We start from the raw sequence: 24,026 nt of genomic DNA, 5'->3' as shown, positions 1-24,026 counted from the left end.
CACAAAAAGACGACAGGTACACATTTTTCTGTTCTTAATCAAATCAAGCACAGGAGCATCCTCTTATCTTCTTTTCCTGTTATCTGTTTGTAGTTGCAACCCCCCCCCCCCCCCCCCCCTTCCCCCTCTGATCTCCCTGCTTCTTTGTGTTTTTTTTGTAGTAGGTCTCTTTTCTTTGAGACCAACGTACATGAATGAGACAGCAAACTGAATGGTGGACTAATGAAAGCATATTTGCTTCTTTTTGTGGTATATTTATATGTAATTTATCGATAGGATGAACCCCATGGCTGAGGATTACTTTTATGGGGGGTAAATTAAGGTGAATAACGTCAAGTTGTTTTTTGAAACTTTATTTTCTTTTGTTATTGTTAGCTAAAGGTCATTTTTTGGTCATTTGATGCAACCGTTTTGTTGTCTTGACAGGTTATTGTGATGTTTCCTATTTACATGGAAGCATTCGTTTTTAGTCCAACTTGAACGTGTTTATAGTGACTTGAAGGCAGCGGTATCCCCACATGCCTCGGGACAGTTTATCATGTTAGGATTTATTTATTTTCTTTAAAATTGACATGTTGAATATATTGTCACTTAACGTGATGGTTTTTAAATAACACGGGTTAACAGGTAACAACATAAGACAAAAACATCGAATCTCTGTGACTTCCGGCGGCGTTTGATTCGTTGTGGATGACATCAGCTGTGGAGTGGGTGCAACAAGAGGGGGGAGGGAGAAAAAAAAAACCCCGGCGCCCTCCTCTCTCCCCGGTTAGCGACTGTGACACAATGTGTGCTGGTATAAAAAGCCCGGGCCACTCCTATCAAAGCTCCACTCGCATGTCTGGAAACCGCTCCGGTCTCTGCGGCGAATAAAAGGGAGGAGGCTGCTGGGCGCGCACACGGGACACAGAGGAGAGAAAGAACGCGTGGGGGAGAGAGACAGGATGGCTACCCTGGTGGAATCTGCAGACATGGAGGCTTTGAGCGCTCAGCCCAGCACCGGGCTGTCCCCGACGTCTTCCAGCTGCCCGCAGCACTTCAACGACGGCAGATTCTACCTCCTGGTGGTCATCGCGGAGGTCACGTCGGATGATCATCTGAAGTGTGCCATTGCGGACATCGAGAAAGGTAAGATGGAGCTCATCGCCACGCTGATGGAGGCCACAGCAGGCTGAACTTCGGATCATCACCCGAACTTGAGCGCAGATGAATAAAGCGCCGTTTTTGCGCACGATGCAACATCACATCGCACGTTTTCTCACCATTCAGCAAATCACTGACATCTAAATGAAATACTGATGACGCTGGATAAAAGCATAAATATATCATCATATATAATGCGCACCTATCGACAGCACCCATTTATGACCAGGTTTTCCCAGTATAAATGTTCCTGGAGGCCCAACTGGCGGCAGTGATTCAGCAGGAAAAGTGCGTCAATAATGCAACACGTCGCTCCACACTGCAGCTGCGCCTCTGTTGCGCGGCTTTGTGTTGGCGCGTCGGGGTTTTGTTTGAGTGAAAGCAGGTCTCATTCAGTCTGCAGTGGTTTTTTTTCGGGGGGGGGGGGGGTGACGTAGTTTCACCTGATCTATATGTATGAATTCGCCAGTGAAATAAATGTGACTTGTCTCTGAGGGTGTATAATTCTATCGACATCCTCAGCAGCACCATCATCGTCCCGCATCCAGCTTCTCTCTCATCGCTCACCGGCAGGTGGGCGTGGCCCGGGCCGCACTGCGGTCCCTACGGAAAGCCACAAGGAACCTTTACAAAGGGCGATTTACAAGCGACCTGCAAGGAGTGAAAAAAGGGGTGTAAATATTAGACTAGTAGACTAGTGAAGGGACTAGTGAATGAACTAGTGAATAGAGCTGTCTGGCTTCCTGTCTGTCTGTCTGTCTGTCTGTGTGTGTATATATATATATGTGTGTGTATATATATATATCTATATATATATGTGTGTGTGTGTGTGTATATATATATATATATATATATATATATATATATATATATATATATATATATATATATATATATATATATATATATATATATATATATATATCATCTATCTCCTGATAAAGAATGACATCATTTCAATTCAAAGCCTTCATTTCCCATTGGTTGCTTCCTGTAACTGCCACACCCTTTCCAGTACGGTCCCTCTGATGCCATTAGAAATGGACTGGAAGTGAATTTTCCTTTGGCTGATTTGAATGTGGTCCAAGCTGATGTCATGTCATGGTCATCATCAGGGGCCTCCAGAAAGGCTGCACTTATAGAAAGAGGATGATGGCGCCATGAGTCAGCAGAGGTGAAGCAAGCAAGTCTTTTCCATGGTCAATCAGAAACGGAGATATCGATTTTTCCCATTATTGATTCCCTACTAATGCCAGAAAAGTATATAGTCTGCATATATTGTTGGATCTTTATGGCCATTGGTTTATTTTAATCTAACGTCCATTATCAATTGTCATTTTGCTGGCTGCACTTTCGTATGTTTCTGAAATCTTTGTCCATTTGGCAGGGATCCGCTCATGGGACACCAACCTTATCGACTGCAACCTGGACCAAGAGCTCAAGCTGTTTGTCTCCAGACACTCAGCTCGGTTCTCTGCTGATGCAAAAGGTAAACCAGAGCAAGCAACGTTTGTCGAAGTCACAGGGAATCCTGCAGCACAAATTTCAAAGCTGTCTCCACCTGAAAGCTTTTCTCGGCACCGCTGTGCTCTAGAGTCCATCTCTGAAGTGGTTGCATTATTCAAAGCTTTGAGTGTTGTCTGCAATGCTGCAGCATCACAGCTGAAATGTCCTTTTTTACAATCCGAACATCTTAGCAAAGTTATTAATTATTATTATTAATTAATTGCTGTTTTTAACTACATCACAAGATGGTTTTTTACCCATACTGCAGTAGTCCACACTTTTAGTGGCACTGCAGTCAGCTGTAGAAGCTGGAGCGGTTTAATTACCCATCTCTGGATACGCCCCTCTCAGCATTTTGTTGCACGATACCAGAGGTCCTTTTATTGCTGTATCAGAGAGGGTGAGGCAGCATAAAGATGGAACAGATCCAACATGGCGGGACATGCGGTCTGTCAGTGGGCAACGCGCCCTGACAGGTGGCAGCAGTTCCAGCATCTGTTGGCTTTTGTTCTAAACTGACCAGCAGGGTCCACTGTTCAGTGGCTAAATTCTTTATTCTGCACCCTTAAAAGGCTTACGAAGGTTTAATATGGTTAAGACGGAGCGAAGAGGCCTCACTCGCTGTCCCCCTCACCGCATTTTTAACCACGTCCTCCATTTTTCTCCCTTTCTTCCTCAGTGTGCGCCGTTGCCGTGGATGCGCTGTTGACTGGGGGGTAATTAGCAATGTAGAATCCCTGATGGCAAGTGAAAATAAAGTAGAGAGGGTAATATAGGAGCCTCTGGGAGCTGAGTGGGTGAGGGGAAGACAAGATGATGATAGGGGTTGAGAAAAACAGATCAAGTTAAGAAGAAAAAACAAGATTAAAACCCTGCAACCCAGAAACAAACAGCAGCACTTATCAGTAAAATAATTTAGACACAAACACAACTATTAGAGCTTGGTTTATTATTGAAATAAATATATGTATTACCCTTTTAATGAAAAAGACTGCTGTGAAGATTTCTTTATTAGCTCGGGGGCAATTAGCATGATTTATATGGTTTTAAGTTATTGTTGAAATTAAAAAAAAAAGAAAAACCCACACAACATTTTAAAAACTGGTCAAGGTTTGCTCAAGTAAATTAATCCTTTAAGCTTTTGGGTTTACCTTAGAGCTGAAAGCACAAAACAGCAGGTGGTGTCAGGCAGAGGAGGACAGATGCAATTAGCCATCTGCCCGAGAGAACACACTCTATCCATCACACTCCATTAGAGCACAGGAAGAAAAGACTCCAAAATGAGCAGGACAGGGGACAAAAAATAAATAAGAAGTCCCTGGAGTCTCCCTGATGGATATATAATACATCTGCCTGTGTATAGACTTATCAGTGTTCTGCTTCTAGAGCAGACAGCACTTTAGCCTTGAAACAGATCAATAATGATCCCGCTGATCATTTTTGTCCTGTTTTGTTTTATTAATGTTCCTTATCAGCTGGTCTAAATATGAACCATCCTTTGTTTTGTGGCATTATGATGGATACAAATGTTGTGGCTTAACGCGATTGGCAAGGTCATTAGGTCCAGACGTCCAGTTAATCTAGTTAAAAGTGACATTGGAAACAAAGCCCTGGGGGGGAGGGAGGGAGGGGGGGGGGGGCTCCCTTACTTCTTGCAGAAAAGCAATGATCAATTATTTTGTTAAGGTGAAAAAGGAGACAGGGAGGTGAAAGTGCATATAAAGGCCATTCACCGGCGGTCAGATTGTGTTACGTGAAATCTTTTGTTGATGCAGATGCAAGGAGACAGTTAGTTGTTCCACTCATCTATTTTTGGTGCGGTGCCATTCACATCGATGCCCCCTGTCTGCTCCAGTCTGCGGTGAACAGGCCACACCACTCTTGCTCTTTGCCAAAAGGAGAATGCTCAGCGAGGCTTGTCACATCGCCTCCCCTCCCGCTGAGATAGAGACATGCCAGAGGCTCGCTCTTTTTTTTAAATATCGACCGAGGTAATTGCTGAGGTCAATCGAGTCCTGGCCCGCAATCTCACCTTTATCACGTGTTGGTCCATGCCGCAGACATGACAGGAAGTGGTACCGATGACGGTCTATGTGGTTTATGTGCATTTTCTGTCTTTACTGTACAAAGTTGCGAGGACAGAGGTCGATTTTTTTATTTTTTTTAAACCTGCACAGAGAGAATTAAGACAAATTTGTTTTGAAGGCTGCCTTTAAAGTTTTAATCCTTTTTGGCATACCTGATTAATCCAAATAAGTTCCCACAACACTAAAAGCAACTATATTTAAAATATGACATGAAAGGATTTTCTTTTTTGCAGGACAGCGAATTCTTCACCATAAAAGCACCGTCCTGGAAACCGTGGTGCTCATCAATCCCTCAGATGAAGCAGTCAGCACTGAGGTAAACAGAGCCAGCTGTTGACAGACTGTTAGTTTTATACGGTAACTCTTCCCTTATTCTGTGTACCGAGTCATGCTAGTGCGCAACAAATGTAATTACCCAAATGGAAGGATTGCAGACAGCTGAAATAAAACAAAGGCACAGCTTAAGGTTTTATTTTGCAATACTTCACTTTTTGATTGAAATAAAGACCGAGGATATTTTAGAGCATCCAAAAAGAACTTATAATGTCAATGTGCTTCTTCAGTATTTACCTACCATGTCTGCAGTCAAACTGCGCTAAAATGCCTCAGCCACCACAAGATTGACCTGGTCAACCATCTATTACTGCTGATGTAGCTAAAGTGAGAAAGAAAAACAGAACAGATATGATGAAGTGAAGCAGCAAAGTGGACGGCGGTCAGTGAAAGTGTCTCAGCTAAGTAGGTGGAATGGCCCATGAAAGAGATCTTCTGATTTCCAGGTTCGTTTGATGGTCTCTGACAGTTCCAGACATAAGCTTCTGATTCTGTCCGGGCAATGCTCCGAAAACACCGGGGAGCTGATTCTTCAGTCTGGATCTTTCTCCTTCTTCAACTTTATTGACATATTTACTGACCAAGAGGTGAGCCACTAATAGTTGATGTGGTTTATTTACATATTTTCAAAAACTGTTGAGACTTACTTCAGGATCTTCTCATACTGTAACTTCATAATTACACGGTGAAGGCCTGCTCAGAAAGCTCCCATTCTTGCACGGATTCCTTGGATCAGAGCTATATTTTTTTCTCATGCACAGATTGGCGAATTGCTCAGCACCATTCACCCAGCAAACAAGGCCAACCTCACAATCTTCTGCCCTCAGCAAGGCGACTGGAAAAACTCCAACTTGGACAAACACAACCTGCAAGATTTCATTAACATGAAAATAAACTCCACTCCCATACTTCCTGAAATGGAGGGTCTCTCAGAGTTCACTGAATATTTATCTGAATCAGTAGACATCCCATCTCCTTTTGACATGCTCGAACCGCCAACCTCTGGCGGATTCCTCAAACTCTCCAAACCGTGCTGTTACATCTTCCCAGCTGGGCATGGCGACTCCGCTCTCTTTGCCGTCAACGGTTTTAACATGCTTGTTAATGGTGGCTCGGACAGGAAGTCGTGCTTCTGGAAGCTGGTGAGACATCTTGACAGAGTGGACTCCATCCTCCTGACCCACATCAGTGAAGACAACCTGCCAGGAATCAACAGCATGCTGCAGAGGAAAGTTGCAGAGCTTGAAGAAGAACAATCCCAGGGTTCGACAGCTAACAGCGACTGGATGAAGAATATGATCTCTCCAGATATCGGCGTTGTGTTTGTGAACCTTCCTGAAAATCTGGAGAACCCTGAACTCAATTACAGAGTGCGGAAAAGCGCAGAGGAGGCAGCGGTAACAAAGCAGCTGCTAACAAAGCTCAATTTGAGAATAGAGCCTTTGCAAAGGCCCCTGGGAAACACAATAGAGCCAATCATTCTCTTTCAGAAGATGGGGGTCGGGAAGCTTGAGATGTATGTGCTTAATCCATCCAAAAATAGCAAGGAGATGCAACACTTCATGAAACAGTGGACAGGCAGTGAAAAAGATACGGCTTCGATTTTATTACCAAATGGGAAGGAAGCCGAGTACCCTGTCTCTTACTTGGCCTCCATTTCTTCTTTGATTGTGTGGCATCCTGCAAATCCTTCTGAGAAGGTGGTGCGTGTTCTCTTTCCTGGAAATGCCACGCAACATCATATCTTTGAAGGTTTGGAAAAGCTAAAACATCTGGACTTTCTCAAGCAGCACGTTGTCACTCAAAGCTCAATGTCCTCCAGTCTGCCATCAACACCAACGCTAAAGCAGGCCAAGATGAAAATCAGGACAGACAGCAAAGAGAGTCTGAAATCCACTCCAAAGCCCTCACCGATGAAAAGTGTGAGGAAGGAATCAAAGGAAGAAGCTCTAGAAAAGGCTGAAGAAGAGAAAACACAAAAGACAGAAAAGAAAGAGAAGCCCCTGTTGAAAAAGGAAAAAGCAAAGGCCAGTGAATTAAAACCAAAGACTGAAAAAGCAAATGAAACCCAAGAGAAGAAGAAAGCTGACTTAAAACCCAAAGCTGAGAAGGAAAAGATTAAAAAGGAGACCAAAGTGGAAAAGAAAAAGGAGGTAAAAAAAGAAGTGGGAAAGAAAGACGAGGTGCCCAAACCAGATGGTAAAAAGGAGGAAAAAATTAAAAAAGACGAGGCAAAGAAAGTTTTGAAAAAGGACACAAGGAAGGACTCACCCATGAAAGAGAAAAAGGAAGATAAGAAAGAGCTGAAGAAGGATGTCAGAAAGCCCACCAAAGACCTAAAAAAAGCATCTGGTGTGGCTGAGGAGAAGGGTGTATCACCAAAACCAAAGCCTCTGAAGAAAGACACTCCCTCCAAGAAAGATGCAGGAGTCCCATCAAAGCCGAAAGAGACGGGAAAGACAAAGGTGGCGAAGCAGGCCACAAAAGTGGATGCTAGCAAAGTTTTAGGCAGTGTAGCCGCTGCACCAGTGAACCTTGAAGCAGAAAGATCAATGATGTCATCACCAGAAGACCTGACTAAAGACTTTGAAGAGCTTAAAGCAGAAGACCTGGTAGAGGACGATGCAACTGCACAGCAAATAAAGGAAGAAGAAGTTGTCCTGATCCACAGTGAGGAAATCATTCTAAGCCAAGAGTCACCTGGAGCACTAGAATCAATGGATGAGGGAATAACTACGATGGAGGCTGAAGGAGACAGCGGTGGTACCCCAGATGAGCTAGTTCTTAAGGGCAAGCTCAATGGCAGTGTCAGTGAGAAGTTTGAAGATGAAGGCACTGTGATGGAAGAGACATACGAGAGGGTGGATTATGAAGAAAAGGGAGAGACCGAAGAGGTGTATGAACCACAGGCAAGAGAACATGAAGATAAGCTCCCTCTCTCTGGAGATGATCAAGAGAAAAAGGATGACGTCCCACCAGGACAGATGGCTGAAGAAGAAGACGTGTCTAAGGACAGTATAGAACTTCAGCTTGTAAGTAAGAAAGAGTCTGAAGAACCTAATCTCTTTTTATCTGCTTCACCGAAAGTGTCCTCACCAATTTCTCCAGCCACATCTATACATGATGACATGCTTACGGCTGACGCTGAGAGTAAAACGGCCTCAGACGATGAGATCAGGGACGATCGTTTTGCTCATATGCAGTCCACCAAGGAGGTTTCCAGTGTGCCTACAGTCACGGATGAGACGGCCACCTTAGGGGACATGATGAGCAATGAACCCCTTCGTGAAAAGACGGCTTCTCCCTCACAGGATATTGACAAGTTTGCCACATCTCCACCTGCAGACTTTGATAGGAAAAATCTCTCACCGCTTTTAGACTTGCCCAAATCAGATCGTTCTGAGGATGATGCAACAGAAGGTCACGACTACAACCACACAGCTTCAACAATATCGCCCCCGTCATCACTGGAAGAAGACAAAATCTGCAAAGGCTTTCCATCAGCAGGAAAAACTGAAGAGCTGGCCACAGCTCCAGCTTCAGCCTCTACAATCTCACCTCTCGTAAGCTCTCCCACTGCAGAGCAAAAGGAAAGGGTCGAGTCTCCTTCGTTATTTACCGTTCCAATAGAATTGTCCACGACACTGGCAGGGTGCACCAGAGCGACAGCTGATTCTTCCATCAGTCCAGATGACAAGACTTTGGAAGGCGCTAACTCGCCCCATTCTGCTGGTCACACGCCTTATTATCAGTCACCAGTAGATGAAAAAGAAGAAACTCTGCCACATTTGTCTGAAGATAATATGCAGGGACCAATAATCGAGGAAGTCAGAAGTGATAAAGAAGATTCATCTAAAAGAGTGACCCCGGAGCCTTTTGAACAAGAACTAGAAACGTCCCCTGCAGCAGCAGGAGCAATGTCCTCTACAGAAAGCTCCCATCCAATTGAACTAGAGTCCCCAATAATGATGGAAAGGTTGCTCTTCGACGCAGATGATACCAAAACTCAAGAAAACAGCCATTCTCTATACTCCCCATCTTCGAACAAATACGAAACAGACGCAAACCCTTTCACAGCTTTCAAAGAGGAGGGTAAAATGTCAATTTCAGAAGGTACCGTGTCCGACAAGTCAGGGACACCTCTGGAGGAAGTGGTAGCAGAAGATACATTTTCACATTTGGCTTCAGTATCCACCACCTCTCTGGCCACCAGCTCCTTGCCTGAACCCACCACTGACTCACCTTCCCTTCATGCTGAAATAGGCTCTCCTCGCTCAACAGAAGTGGAGGACTCATTGTCTGTCTCTGTGGTTCAAACTCCAACCACTTTTCACGAGGCTGAGGGATCTCCATCTAAAGAAGATAGCCCACGACCAATGTCTATATCTCCAGACATCTCCCCAAGGTCAAAAAGGAGAACAAACCTTCAGGACTCAAAGTCACCAGAGCATTCCACCATGTCAATAGAGTTTGGCCAGGAGTCTCCTGACCACTCTCTAGCCATGGACTTTAGTAAGCAATCTCCAGAGCACCCATCAGGGGGAAGCAGCTCGGGTGCAACAGAGAATGGCCCGACTGAGGTTGACTACAACCTGTCGGGTGAGAGACAATCTGAAGAGTGCAACTCAGGCATAGAAAAACCTCTGTTCTTTGAAGAGAGCGATTTAATCCTTGCCACATCTGCAACCCCATCGGATGCGTCCCAGTCCACTCCATCTGTGTCAACTCCATGCCAAATGACAGAGATTCCGCCTGCCATGGCTGAGCCGGCAGAGAAGTCTCCAGTCACCCCAAAAGCATTATCTCCTGTGCCATCACCCCATTCCAGTGAACCATCCCCAGTGTTGGGGAGTCCCCCAGCTAAAGAGAGCACCAGCCTTCTATCTCCATCTGCAGAGAGTCCTTCTCATACATTTGAAACACAGCAGCAGCAGCAGCAGCAGAAAAGTGAGAAGTCACCCTCACCTCCAAAAGCTTCTTCTCCATTATCTTTTGGTTCTTTCCAAGAGGGGACCTATTCCCCTGCCAAAGAAACTAATCCCTTTAAATGTGAAGACTCATCCCCTGAGGAAAAATCCCCCGTGAGCCCGAAAGTGTCTTCTCCTTCACAGGTACCTTTGTCCTCAGATTTGTGTGAAATGAACCCTGCCTGTGGTTCTGAGGACCCAGACTGCAATAAGAAGAGCCCCTCTGCTCCATCTAGGACTGATGTTGATCTTTGCTTGGTCACTTCTTGTGAATATCGGCACCCAAAGACAGAATTATCTCCGTCTTTTATCAATCCAAACCCCCTAGAATACTTCATCAGTGAAGAGAATGCTTTGAATGAGGAGAAGCCTGAAGCTGTGTTGGGAGGTGCACCCCCACCCCCAGGAGGAAAACTCTCCACCAAACAATGTGATGAAACCCCGCCTACTTCCATCAGCGAATCTGTCCCCTCCCAGACAGATTCAGATGTTCCTCCAGGGACAGAGGAGTGTCCCTCTATTACAGCAGATGCTAACATCGACTCTGAAGATGACTCTGAGACTCTGCCTACTGATAGAACCCTGACTTACAGACATGCTGACCCTCCCCCGGTGGCACTCAGGGACTCGGCTCCATCCTCAGACAACCACGATGTCTGCATGGTGGATCCAGAGGCCCTTAAAGTGGAAGAAAACCTTCACAATGCCAACACAGAAGGGGAAAAGCTCAAAAAGAAAAAGCTAATGAAAAAGTCTTCCTCGCCAGCCAGAAAGACTGCGCTAGCAAAGGTTAAGGACTCAAAGACGTCCTCGCCAAAGAAGACGGTTGGAGAGGGAAAAGATGCCAAAAATGCAACAAATACTTCCACATCTAAAGGAGTGAAAAGTGCCACCTCAGGTATGATTCTGCTCACTGGCATCATATTGCTAATCAACTTAGAAATGATTTCCCCTAATTGAATGTGAAATTTCTATATTTAAGGCGCTGGGACTGGAAAGGGGTCGGCTGCAGCTTCTTTACCCAGCTGCCCCCCCATGTACATGGATCTGGTTTACATCCCCAACCACTGCAGTGCTAAGAATGTTGATGCAGAGTTTTTCAACCGTGTGCGTTCCTCCTACTATGTGGTCAGCGGTAATGACCTGACAGCTCAGGAGCCCAACAGGGCCGTCCTTGATGCTTTGCTGGAAGGAAAGAACCGGTGGGAAACCAATTTGCAGGTGAGGTTTGAGCGTAATAACACCACATTTATCACTATTTTCAGGAATCAGAATGCAGGAGCTCAGATTTTCTTCCCCTCTTGTGTCAGGTCACTCTGATCCCGACCCACGACACAGATGTCATGAGGGAGTGGTACCAGGAGACCCACGACAAGCAGCAGGAGCTAAATATTATGGTTCTGGCCAGCAGCAGCACCGTTGTCATGCAGGATGAGTCCTTCCCAGCTTGTAAGATTGAGATGTAGACCCGCTTTGCAACTAATGACATTATTTAAGAGGCATTATAGATAAATTAAATGATGTACATTAGGATTAAACCTAAGCAGACTCTTAAACACACACATGCTACGATGACACCTAAAAAAAATGTCTGCAATGCACTACTTAAAATTAACACTGAAATTTAGCTCCATGCAACAGACATTATTTTAATTCCAGACCTTCCAATCTACTGATTTTGAGGCACGATTGGAAGGAATTTTACGACTAAACCATTGTTATCCAATAGAGTAACAACAGTTCAAGTAACATGCAGCATTGCCAACATACTGCACATGAGGACATCTAATCCATTTGACACAAGGAGGAAAACATCTCTGCACGTGACACAATGTCATACCGTCATCTTCGCAAATAACGCTCGTCACTCACACCAAAGCATAGAGTGCGTCCGTCTGTTATCGCCTTAAGGGGGAGTCAACATGAATGTATAAATACGGTTGAAGGCTCATACATGAGTTTGTTCACTGGACTTGTGATCCATTAAAATAATCCTACATCGATGAACAGCGGAACATATGTAGCGGCAGGATACTCAGCACCGATATGTCAGGTTTCATTATCAACATGGGCAAGATGAAGAGAGCCAGGATTTTATCTGATTCAAATGGATGTCTGGGATGTCATTAGTTGATGTTGCTGCTGTTGTACAAACATTAAGTGATTTTGCTGAATTTCATTGAGGCCTGTCATGCTCGATTGTCCAGACTGGCCTTTTACAATAGGCAACAGGAGGTTCCCTCCTCCATTGCTTTTTGTTACCACTGTAAGATACTTTTCTACCAAACATCGCTGCTTTTAAAGGAGTGTCTTTTATTTTAGGTTGTCTCTTTTATTTATAGTTTTTTTTTTTTTTCAAAGTAGAGAACTTTCCTTTTTTATGGAGCTGGTGCGCTCGGGTAGAGCTTCCCACTGTAAATCTGGTGAAGCAGGATATTTTCATAAACCTTGAAATGTCTTGTTTTTCTAAAGTATTGTATTATATTATAAATAGCTTTGTGACGACTGAAGGGGTGGAAGATGCACAAGTTATAATAATTAGGAGTTTTCTTTTCGTTTGAATGTGGATTTTGCTTAGACGTGCAGTAAGAACAACATGAACACATACAGTTATGTGCTGACTTAAGGAGCATTGTATGAATTTTGCAGTGGTGTCCTCCCACTAAAACACAGCCAACACACCACAGTGATTTCTTGTGGCACTGTGTCAATGCAACGTGGTTTTGGGCACAGCACAGCGAGGATTTTCGATCGCGACTTTCCATTAGAGGCTGAGTCTCGAGGGAAACGGCACACAGAGGTGCGAGTGAGCGACTTGTGTGTTTTAGATGAAAGTACTTGAAACAAGAAACTAGACACTTTAAACACCAACATGACTTACAGAGACCGAAGATCAACACTGAGAACTTCTGGTTTAACGGCTCTAAAACTCAATAACCGCAGGCTTTCAGCTACTTACCGGACTCACGGGCTTACAGCTTCATTCTGATTCTATATTGTATCAGGTGACCATAATATTGCATCAGTTTCCAAGGAAACAACACATGTCAAACTTACAAACACTGAACTGACACTTTTCTCTGTCTTCTTTATGTCAACACTTTCTCTCTTCAACTCTCTTTCTATTATCTGCCTTTTTTCTCTGTAACTTTCTCCCAGGAGAACTTTAATAATGTTTGTCTGCAGCTGTGTGATATAGGTGTCTTGTGATCATACATCTTCTCAGCCCTTTTCCCAAACCCATGTATACCCGATAGCCACTAGTTTCAAGTATTCTTTAGTGCTTAACGATGTTTGTGTGCAATATTTCCTCTAAGAAACACTAAATAACAAACATCCAAATGACCACAATAAAGTCTGTTGTGAAAAATAAGTTGCAGCTTGTGTCTTTGTCCTTAATCATTAGACCATATCAGGCATAGAGTATTGTCATGTCATTACACATTTATTAAAATGGGATCTGCTTCCGTTGAGCCGGGGTTATTGAATAAAATCCTAATCACATTAGGATACACACAAAGAAGAAAGTAACTTTATGAATAAAAGTATCTGTGCAGTTGCATCATAAATCTGTTTTTCATGCAAAATGTTACTGTAACATTATTTTTAACATAATAATACATAACAGGAGTTGGTAAGCTCAGGTAACTTATTCAAATCAAATTCTTACATAGAACAGTTTCTCAAATCTTGTGATGATGAAAAATAGAACACTGGCTGAAACATGATAGATTAGATTTACCAATTTAGTCTCAAACCATGTAACTATGTTAGGATCCGAGTGTCCGGACACTCAGCTGCAGTTCTGTGTCAGCTTCTGCTGGTGAGAAATATGGAGCTATTTCTGGGGCAGAGTGGAACAGATGATTCCAAGTTTTATGATCAGATGGATTGCTTTACAGAGACCCTTTTCCCTCTGAACCATGCTTAATGCCCACCATTGCTACACACCTTTAGAACTAGTAACCTGATTGCAGCCGTTTGCACAGATGTATTTCACTGTGGTTGTAGCATCAGTGGTAAAAACACAGTACTGGGAGAATTACTATAAATGCTCACTTGTGGAAGAAAACGCTGCAGCAACAGAATTTAGATCGTGCTGTGTGGCAGTAGTGCTGAAAAAAAATATGAATAAATCATCACCAGCTCATGACTAATTCATAGCTATAAAAGTATGGGAGGATGTCTCAAGCGTGTAAGATGAATATAGAAGGAATAACAGAGGACATATTTAACTTGCGAGGTGTGATGAACCGACTGACTCCTTTGATCAGACAATCCAGGGTGAAAGGACTGCAAGCGAGGAAGAAAGTGGAGCAGGATAGGAGGACATGTCTCTGTAATTCTCCATCCTTTCTTAGGGCAAAAGGAGGGGGCAGGTGTGTCAGTGTGCATGAGTTCTCTGCAAGTGGAAAGCAAACTTGTGGGTTGGTTGTTTAAACCTGTTTCAGGCAGAATAGCAAAAATACTGCAAGCATATGTAACAGAGAGCTTTCACAACACTATTAATATCATTTAAGTATATGTAAACAAGTCGAAGATCATGGCACACAGACTGCCATGATCAGTGGTCATGCTATGGGAACATTTATTGATGACACCCCAGGCACTTTCCAAACTCAAAGGGAAGTGCACATGGGGATGAATGGAAAAACTAAGAGCTGCAGTCTGAGGGAAACATGGCTGTCTAGACATAGATTCAGCATTAATGTTACAACTTTCCTGTTTAAGACATCATATAAATGTAAAAAAACCCACCACACTAAACCTGTGAACTAGCCACACACATGCACACAGAGAGAGAGAGACAGAGAAAGGGAGAGGCCTAGAGAGGAACATCCACCTTGGAGGGTACCATAAATTATCCAAGGCTTTGTGTTTGATTGGCTGAGCATGCAATCTCAGCAGGATGAGCCGAGATCTTGTTGCCAAGGCAACTACAAGGGACCTCCCGGCCCAGCCCTATGTTGTCTGGGAGATAGTCATCTTAATGCCTAATGTAAGAAGTAACTTGATGATTTTGATCATCTGTACTGTATTTTCCTTTTACATTCAACTGCCAAATGACACAGGTTGTGTCTACCTGTCATGAAATATCAAAATCTTACTGTAAATAATTTCAAATGACCATTGGCTCAAAATCCATGTGGTCTGTGGATACCTACAACAGAATTCAGAATAACGGAATATTTTTTAGTAAATTTACAGAACCTTTGTTACATAATGCTGTTAAGGTCAATGGGTACAGAATAGTGGTAAATGTGCTCAAAGAGATATGAGCAAGATAAGTCTATAAGAAAGAAAATACACTTTTGCATCAAAATTATATTTTAAAAAAGTTGCACAAGCAAATCGAAATATGATTCTTATTGTTCTTATCAAAAATAATTGTTATAATACACAGTACATTTGTTTGAAATAACAGAAGAAAAATTCTCTCTGAATTCAGTTTGTTATGTTGTAAAAGCTCAGCAAAATTAAAACGGAAAACCCATATGAATACATATAAAAAGTAAAATACTGGACACATGTCAAAATTAAAACTTTATAATATACATTCTATAAAATGTATTGACAACCTCTGACTCTTCTTCACCACTAAACTAAATTTACAGGCATGAAAAAAACATCACAAAAAGCTCAAATATGTATTTGAGCTTTTTGTGATGTTTTTTTAATATGTATATGTATAATATGTATGTATGTATGTATATACATATTATCCCACGCAATTGTTTTAAAAAAATGTTTCTTTTGTTGGGAGGCCATAACAGTACATTAACGCCACCTGTCGGCAATGTTTGAAGTTGTTCAATCCGTTTTCGTAAACAATTATTAAAAGCCTAATTTGCAGAGATTTAATTTACGCCATAAATATAGCACTGAGACATATTATGAAAAAAAAATAAAGTAAATTTTGATCCAGTAGAAATATGTTGCTAAAAGTAATGTACTTGTCGGGATACAGGTCGCCGCCATGTTGGACGATACCAACCAATTTACAAAATGAAAACAAACAATTCCCCCTAAGATTAGACCGAGACTAGTTAAATAAGTTTAATAAGTCGAAACATATTAACTGTATTTTTCTGGTTCATATCTGGATTTTTTAAAATGTGTTTATTGCTTTCATCTTGAGTTTGCTCTGCATAATTTCCCCTTTGTTTTCATTTTTATGGAACAGCCACTCGCTACTATGGCGCTTGCTAGAGTCGGTAAATGTTGTCGTTCCTTGCTGCTTGAGTCTTCTAAGTTTTGTGGTTCTGTACAGCCAGCCTGGATAGAAAGCTGTATAGGAGGTAAGGCAAGCAAATGGTTTTTAAGATGTGTCATGGTTGATAGAAATATGCAGCAGAAACCCCTGCGCTCGCATATTGTGAGCAACCCACATGGAAATTAATACTGTGAAGATGTTCTGCCTTACATTGCTTTGACATGTCGATGGGTGTCAATAAAAGTGTTTCCTTTGTAGCTAAGCGCCACCTTTTGCCCGAAGATGTAGTCAAACTACAAAAATTCCAGCAAAGTAAACTGGCTGTGGCTCACCTCCTCAATGGGACAAAAGGTGATGTAATTCTACTGCAGGTCATTGCATCTGAATTCCAATTTGATGTTCTGACCCTCCAGACATCTTCTCACCATGTGCAGGAAATTTTATTGAATTCTTCAGTCAGAAGCTGCAGAGGAATGAGCTGATATTGAGAGATGAGCTGAAGCTTCTCATTCACTTGTGCCAGACTGCAGAAGATGTGATGGTTGCTAGAGATGCCATATACAGGTAAATCACATTAATCTTGGGTCAAACCATCCCTGCATAAAAGGCTGTAGCTGTTTAGCACATGCATAGAAGGAAATTACATTTCACCTTCAGTCCCACTAAGACATGCTTCTGTATCAAGTGGCATTTATGTATCTAATTTGCTCTCTGTAGGTATCATGCAGAGAACCACAATTTAATGTACGGGGAGTTCAAATTTGGTCCTCTCTTCATGAGACTGTGTTATGAGCTTGGTCTGGAGGGCTTGGCTGCTGCTACCATTACAGATATGGTGAATGAATCCTAATAACAGTTGTAAAAAATAAGGAATACAATTCCTCCCATAACATTCCTCTTCTGTCTGCACAGAGGTTGAATGGGTTTTTCCATGATGCAACCTCCTTTAACATCGCCATTGACATGTTATTCACCAAAGGTCAATATGAAAGTAAGTAGCAGACTAAGCTTCCAATTTTTTTTTTAAAATCTGTTCTTAGACTTACTGTACTCACTTTTCAGCTGCATTGGAGGTACTTAGAATAATGAAGAGTCAAAATGTACCATTCAACAAAGACACACTGACACTGGCGTTTGGCATCTGCTATAAACTGGTAAGATTTAAGTGATTTTTTTAAACCACAGTACCAAATAAAATGTTCAGCCAACAGTTGTTATAACTGAACCCATTTCTTTTAAAGTTAATGTCTTTTAATCTTGTCAGAACACTGCAGAGTCCTACAAGATCTGCTTAGCATTTGTAGAAGAGAGACAGTCCAAAGAGCACGTAATCCCCAAACGCGCTTACTGTTTTGCCATTGCATTATCACTTTGTCAAGTAAGTTAATCTTTTCAGAGTTGTAAATTATGTGCATTGATTATGTGTGATTTATGTTTCTTTGTTTTTTTCAGAATGACATTGCAAAGGCACAATTAATGTTTTCACAAATAATGAGCACTGAATGCAGGCTATGTCAAAATCTGAAGGTAAGTATTTGTTACCTGTAACATACACTCCACATATGAAGGTTTCTAGCCACATTCAATGCTTATCAATGTGATTTTTTTGATTTCAGGTTGTCATTCTAGCAAAGTCTGGAGCGATCATGGATGCCGTTTCTGTTTTAGCGGCAGCTGTACTTCCTAAAAGCCCATATTTTGTGAAGAAGCTCGAGTTTTCTCAGGAGGTGGTAAGACAAAGACTGTGTCATTATCAAGACGAAACAAATCAAATCATTTAGAACGGATTAAGAGCTTTCGGTGACCTCAGATTTTGCAGTACACCGCTTTGACCACCAGAGGTCCGACTATTGCAAAAACAGCTTAACGGTTAAAGTCTTAGGACCAGAGAAGATAATTTATTTCGGTCTTCATGATAAATATGAGCTGGTTATCGTGGATAAGGCTGTGTTTTCACAAGGAACTTGTCCTAATTGATCCTTGTAACATAGCTTGTTACATCTAAGAATAGAATTTTAAAAAAAGGTTATACTGGGACAATTGACTCAGCAGTCTCTTGTGAATTGTTTTAGGTGGATTTGCTTCGCTTGCAGAGTGAAGGCCAACCCTCCATGTTGAACGTTGAAAAGATAGTGACTCAGCTTGTGCGAGCTGACCAGGTGACCCAGCAGACCCTAGATGATATGCTCTGCCACACACCCACGGGGAAGGAGACACCAATAATGCAAAGGAAGACGAGCCGGAGGACCCTGAAACCGCTTCATTCGACTCTGTTGTCCGAGTGAGAGACGCTACGTGACCTGCCATTCTTTACAGACTCTAATGGGAAGGCTCACCCCATAGAAAAAAGCTAGACTGACTTTGTCCACATTGCTTTATCTACCTCTCATAATTCCCAGTCTTTCTTCAGCAGACTGGATTCCTATTTTTTTTTTCCCCTGTCACCCTGAATTTGATGGAAAATTTATTTTATTTTATTTTTTTGCAGCATGCACACAACAGAAAGCTGCCCAGAGATTAATATTTGGAGAATATGTTGTATAAAAAAATTTGATCACTTTTAATCATGATATTTCAAGACTTTCATTTGAAATGTTGATTAAAATATTTCCCCTGCTGTTTGGTGGGAATACATCATTATTTCATAACCCCGTTACTCTAAAAAAATGTAATTTAATAACACGCTATTTTATTTGCACATTTTATTTAAGGGTTGTACTTGCCTAAAACAAATTGTCTTTTCAATATTTCATAATGAAGCACCTTAAGGCCACCATGATATTACTCAGAAGTCTCAAAATTTGTTCATTAAAGGTGAAAAATGTCACATTAAATCTGTTCATGGAAATAACATGTCAACAAACCGTGACGCACTTGGGATCCTTCCCATGATGCACATCGGCTGAGCAGCAGGACGAGGACAACGGGGCGTCTTTGTAAACACTGAGAAAAAGGAGGAGTTATTTTTTTTTAGCGTTTAATTGATTTATTTTCAAAAGTGACTTTGAGACTTTAGTCCACTTGTGATGTTACATGAGAGTTTAGGGCGGATTCCGTGATAATATCCACTTGTAATTTCGGCAGCTACTAGCGGGGTCTATTAGCATCAAGAAGCCGCTTGCGAGGCTCTGCCTGTCGGGGAAGACTGTCACAGACGCTGCTGGTAACGTCCAGCCCTTACACGAACAGACAAAGGAAACAGTTTTGTAAACCGACTAAAGTCACATTTTCTGATTAAACAGGCTTGACAACGCGCAATTAACGAGTTCGCCGGTAGTTTGTAGAGACTAGCTAACTTAGCTCGTGTTAAGTTGCTAACCTCGCTAAAACACAATGAGCTCCGAAGAGGCTGCAGCCTCCCCTAAAAACACGACTGATGATGATGGCATGACGTGGTGGTACCGATGGCTGTGCAAAATAGCCGGCGTTCTGGGAGGAATATGTGAGTATACAACATTCTTTTCATGCATTATGAATAAATCATGCCATCACCCCCGTCTTGTGTAGCTGCATATGTAGTAAAACACCCACTCGTCTGCAGATTCGGCACCGCCGTTTTCTGTGCCAGACATTACTGTGTGTCTTGTCACCAACATTGGGCGTCATTTAATATCTGGCTCTTGAACATCGCGTCAGTAATTACCTTGCAATAACTGAAAAGATGAACGCGTTACAAATACTTGCCCTGCAGGTTTTCAGTAAGCATCAGCAATCCCCATTCATCTCATCACCAGTCACAGTGTCGGTGTTGTATTAACCATAAATGACTCCACATGGGCAACAGGCTCTGGATGAATAATGATTCTTTCACTTTGTCTGCAGCCTGTGCGATCGCAGGAGTCTGGAACTGTGTCACAGTGAATCCTTTAAACATTGCAGCAGGAGTATGGATGGTGTAAGTATTTTGGTCTGTCACACACCCAAGTCAGCCCATTCAGGCCTTAGAAAGTAACTAGACATGAAATAGGGGCCGACTAAGAGTTTCATCATCATAAGTAGGTTTCCTCAGTATTCCCGGACGTCTGTCATGCTGCGGAGCAGTGCAGTATTAGATATGAAAGGCAGGGTGCTGATTCACTGCTGCGTTCGTGTCGTCCCTCCCATCTCAAGGTTGAACGCCTTCGTGCTGTTCTTGTGTGAGGTCCCCTTCTGTTGCCAGTTTGTGGAGTTTGCTAATGCAATAGCGGCGCGAGCAGACAAGCTCCGGCCTTGGCAGAAAGCCTTGTTCTACTGCGGGTGAGAGCACAGCCACGCTTCACGACTGCTTGCATAACACCTTTTGAAAGTGGCATTTTCAGCTTGCTTCTCTGGATGTGACGGAGATGTGTTTATTGGCTGCTACTGTGATCTCCAAAGGATGGCTGTGGTTCCCATACTCTTGAAGTTCTCCTTCACGACCTTGTTTGGAAACGCCATCGCCTTCGCCACCGGAGTCCTGTATGGCCTTGCTTCGTTAGGCAAGAAGTAAGATGGCTGCTACAGTAGCTAAAGCTTAATGATATATCTATTTTGGTTCCAAACTGGGCATGTTTTAACTCCTTATGTTTGGCTGTCTCTCATGAACCACTGGTCATATTTAATATCAAACAGACTCTCCTATTAATCCGTTAATATGACCTTAATCCTACTAAGTTCTAACAAATGAATTAACTTCTGAGAAGTTGAGCTGTGTAATAACATAATTAACTTTCCCTCCACCTGTTCTTCTTCCTCTCCTCTCATAATCTTTTCTAACCTTCCCCCCTACATCATTCCTCTCTCTCTCTGTCTCTCTGTGTCTCTCTCTCAGGGGCGATGCAGTAACTTATGCCAGACTGCAGCATCAGAAAATGGGCGATGAAGAGAGGATGACAGGAACAGTGAACAATGGTCCAGAGTGAGACTTCTGCTTTTTCTGCTCCTCTTCAGTTTCTACTGATGTTTGGTCCTGTCCTCCATCCATTCTACCTCTTACCCCATGATCCTTTACATTACTTAAAAAAAGATACTGAGTTAACTTATTTCTGTAAATGGCTGCATTGTTGTACTTTCCTTTTAGTTTGGATTGACTTTATATTTGATACCTGGTGTGTTTATCATTTGTGACTCAGTGTCTTTAATTTGAAGTCTTTTTATGGTTTCTGCCCATGGATTGTATTTATTAATGTGTTTATTGACTTGCTGCTTCATTTGTTGCTGTTTTGACACCCTGTTTCTTGGGGGGATGTTTTGTCACCCAAAGCCTTTTAGGAAATCCTTAATGGAACTAATGTGATTGTGGAATATGCGTGATTGACCTGAGTTTAATTCAGCCGGACTTGAGAGTGTAATTCATGTTTTATCCTTAGCAGCACATCTGAATATTGATATCATCATTCTATAGTTTTGGCGCGAGTATAAAGTGTTCACCTGCATTAACAGTGTCCAAACACCATCAAACATATGTGGTATATGTTTGAGTGGCCAATGACAAAAATGAGCAGATACCTTTAATGCGGCAATTATTTAATGCAAATGACACCGAAATTCCCTTAGAAATGTTGATATTTTTTTATTTGTTCATGTGGATTGGATGATTTCTTTTTAAACTGAGCCTAGCTACAACCTTTTAGCGATAAGGGATGGAACTAAAATAGGAAGACATTTGGTCTAGGTTTGAATGTGTTTTCCACATTAAGAAGGGACCTTCCCACACAAGTTGCACTGGCAGCACGGCATTTTGAAGGGAATTTTTAAGCGTCTGGTTCATGGAACTGCTTATATCTCCCAAGGTCAGACATCTTGTAACCAAGCCCTCTGGTTTTAGGGTAAATTATTGAAAACAAACAGGAACGTATGCCTCTTTGTTCTCATACGTCAACTATTATTAATGACTCTGAATACGTGTGCAGAACAAAAACAGTGACATTTTAATGAAGGGATTCGTCTTTATTCAGGGACTAATTGGTCTGTATCCTAAACAACCATCTGAGCCATGGTTGCCTTTGTCGGTAAAATGTTTTGCGTTGGTGTGTGGTGGGTAAGAAGAACGTTTTAGGGGGAGCTGTTTATGCACATACCTGTGTAAACGTCCCTGTGCCGTAGAGGCTGTTTGTGTCACATCACTGGCGTCTCAGTGACTGACCGGATTCCTCGTATTACCACCAGCTCTCAGGTATCACACCGAACGGTGCACAACACAACTTGCGTAGCATTAAAAAGTCTCATTTGGGGATTTCATAAAGGATTAGACGCTGCATACAGCAGAGGTGCGCTCCGTCACACTACAGTTTTAACACTATTAAACGTACCGATCCGTCATCTCTTCTGCCTGTTTGTCTTAGCATCCAAAGGTGATGAGTGTGTTACTGATCCATAACCTGTGTGTGCTGTTTGTGACTCGTGATGCGTTTGTGAATTAAAAAAAAAGGTTGTTGCTACTACCAACCCAGACTGTTCGACTCTATGCTTCTGGCACGCATGGCTGAGGTTTTGACGTCAGTATTTTTGATGACAGAATACAGCAAAGAATGATCATGTCCAATGAAGCTGTTAATCAGCCTCCGTTATCGAGATGATCCAAATAACTCAGTTTAATTAAGCTTTGCTTCTGCCTTGAATATCAGGTGCGAGGGTCTTGTCAAACAAGGTAAAAATCATATTTTTCTTGCACGATAGTGTTGGTTTTGATATAACATCAGGGCGTTAAACCATACAGTATCTCAACATACTCTTATCAGTTGGTGGCTGCTGTAAAAACAAAACCCCTGAATACCTGCATGATTGTTGTCATCTATATTTATCAAATCTGCTACACTTTCATCGTTTCGGCACACAATATGCTCGCTGCTCTTCCATCTGCTGTTTGAGATTAAAGCAATAGTTCAACATTTTGGCAAAGAGGCTTACTCGCTTCCTGGAGACTGCTGCTGGCTGACTGCAGAGAAATAATCCAGCATGTTCGTATATATAATTCATTGAGCTGGAGTTTGACAAGAGCTTCAACATCGCTTTTTGTTAAATCTGCTCTGGCTGAATATGGCCAGTTGAAAAATTCAAAACCTTTTCCAAAAGGCAATCTTAAACCTGCCCGGGTTTGAGAGATTTGATTGATAGGCGGCCTTTTTCAGGATTTTAGACGTTAACATTTTGAAATTTAAAGTTGTCCTGGTTGTTCTTGATTACTGCTTATTACTGGCAGAATAATGTTGCTCTTTTTGCAACTTTTGTTAAGGCCAAACTGACAAGTCTGTATAGAGAATTATGCTTTATAATCAATAGAGGGCGCTATCACAACGTTTTTAAATGTCAATCTAATCTGATGCATTTAAAAAAAACATTTTTGCTTCTTATACGCGTTGAAATTTGGTTTAAAGTCTTGGTGCACTCACATTTCCAGGTGGGAGAAGGAAGCGTTACTTTGCTCTGGCAAAGGCAGTTTATTACCCAAACAAATCCATTTGCCACTTTTAAAATGAATGATTCTGCAAACGCTGAACGGTTTTAGGGAAAACAAGATAGTAAAAGCCCATCAATACATTTCTTTTGCCGTCTAAATATGTAGATCAGATTGAGGAGGGAAACAGATTAAATCTTATCTGTGAAATAAAAATATTAACAACGCTGACCTATCTGTTTTAGAAAAAATATGTATGTGTGTGTATCTCTTTATAGTGTCTGTATTTAAATACTGACGTAGGGCCCCTGTTTGGGTGCTGGAGTGTTTCTGAAGCATAGATATCCATACGGATACAATATCATATAAAACCCTGGACGAAGGCGTTAGTTTAAATATAAAAAATGTGTTTAAATGTCAGC

The 24,026-nt window shown here is 42.1% G+C and overlaps 3 protein-coding genes across 5 annotated transcripts; all 3 read left to right on the top strand.

Moving 5' to 3' along the window:
• The first annotated feature begins 452 nt into the window (after positions 1 to 452).
• On the top strand, positions 453 to 13,409 carry map1b (microtubule-associated protein 1B). The gene is made up of 7 exons (XM_003965300.3): positions 453 to 1,128; positions 2,531 to 2,632; positions 4,970 to 5,052; positions 5,516 to 5,656; positions 5,831 to 10,934; positions 11,019 to 11,257; positions 11,347 to 13,409. The coding sequence occupies exons 1-7, from the start codon at positions 945 to 947 to the stop codon at positions 11,500 to 11,502; spliced, it is 6,009 nt and encodes a 2,002-aa protein (XP_003965349.2). The 5' UTR covers positions 453 to 944; the 3' UTR covers positions 11,503 to 13,409.
• Positions 13,410 to 16,182: 2,773 nt separating this feature from the next.
• On the top strand, positions 16,183 to 18,867 carry ptcd2 (pentatricopeptide repeat domain 2). Of its 2 annotated transcripts, none has more exons than XM_011604658.2 (10): positions 16,183 to 16,335; positions 16,509 to 16,601; positions 16,685 to 16,814; positions 16,968 to 17,085; positions 17,163 to 17,241; positions 17,313 to 17,404; positions 17,515 to 17,628; positions 17,703 to 17,777; positions 17,867 to 17,980; positions 18,344 to 18,867. In XM_011604658.2, exons 1-10 carry the CDS (start codon positions 16,212 to 16,214, stop codon positions 18,533 to 18,535), a joined length of 1,131 nt encoding a protein of 376 aa, XP_011602960.1. In that variant the 5' UTR covers positions 16,183 to 16,211; the 3' UTR covers positions 18,536 to 18,867. The 2 variants fall into 2 exon arrangements, with proteins under 2 accessions (XP_011602960.1, XP_003965348.2); XM_003965299.3 differs by having other exon boundaries at positions 18,323 to 18,867.
• A 152-nt stretch (positions 18,868 to 19,019) lies between these two features.
• On the top strand, positions 19,020 to 22,637 carry cacfd1 (calcium channel flower domain containing 1). Of its 2 annotated transcripts, XM_003965298.3 has the most exons (6): positions 19,020 to 19,413; positions 19,493 to 19,692; positions 20,073 to 20,145; positions 20,361 to 20,486; positions 20,607 to 20,714; positions 21,040 to 22,637. In XM_003965298.3, exons 2-6 carry the CDS (start codon positions 19,584 to 19,586, stop codon positions 21,128 to 21,130), a joined length of 507 nt encoding a protein of 168 aa, XP_003965347.1. In that variant the 5' UTR covers positions 19,020 to 19,413; positions 19,493 to 19,583; the 3' UTR covers positions 21,131 to 22,637. The 2 variants fall into 2 exon arrangements, with proteins under 2 accessions (XP_003965347.1, XP_029692940.1); XM_029837080.1 differs by lacking the exon at positions 21,040 to 22,637 and adding an exon at positions 20,841 to 21,014 and having other exon boundaries at positions 19,020 to 19,692.
• Positions 22,638 to 24,026: the final 1,389 nt, after the last annotated feature.

The sequence above is a fragment of the Takifugu rubripes genome, chromosome 6 (genome assembly GCF_901000725.2).
Source record: "Takifugu rubripes chromosome 6, fTakRub1.2, whole genome shotgun sequence".
Lineage (NCBI taxonomy): Eukaryota > Metazoa > Chordata > Actinopteri > Tetraodontiformes > Tetraodontidae > Takifugu > Takifugu rubripes.
The sequence above is the reverse complement of the archived record's forward strand: the minus strand, read 5'-3'. Positions and strand labels throughout refer to the sequence as shown.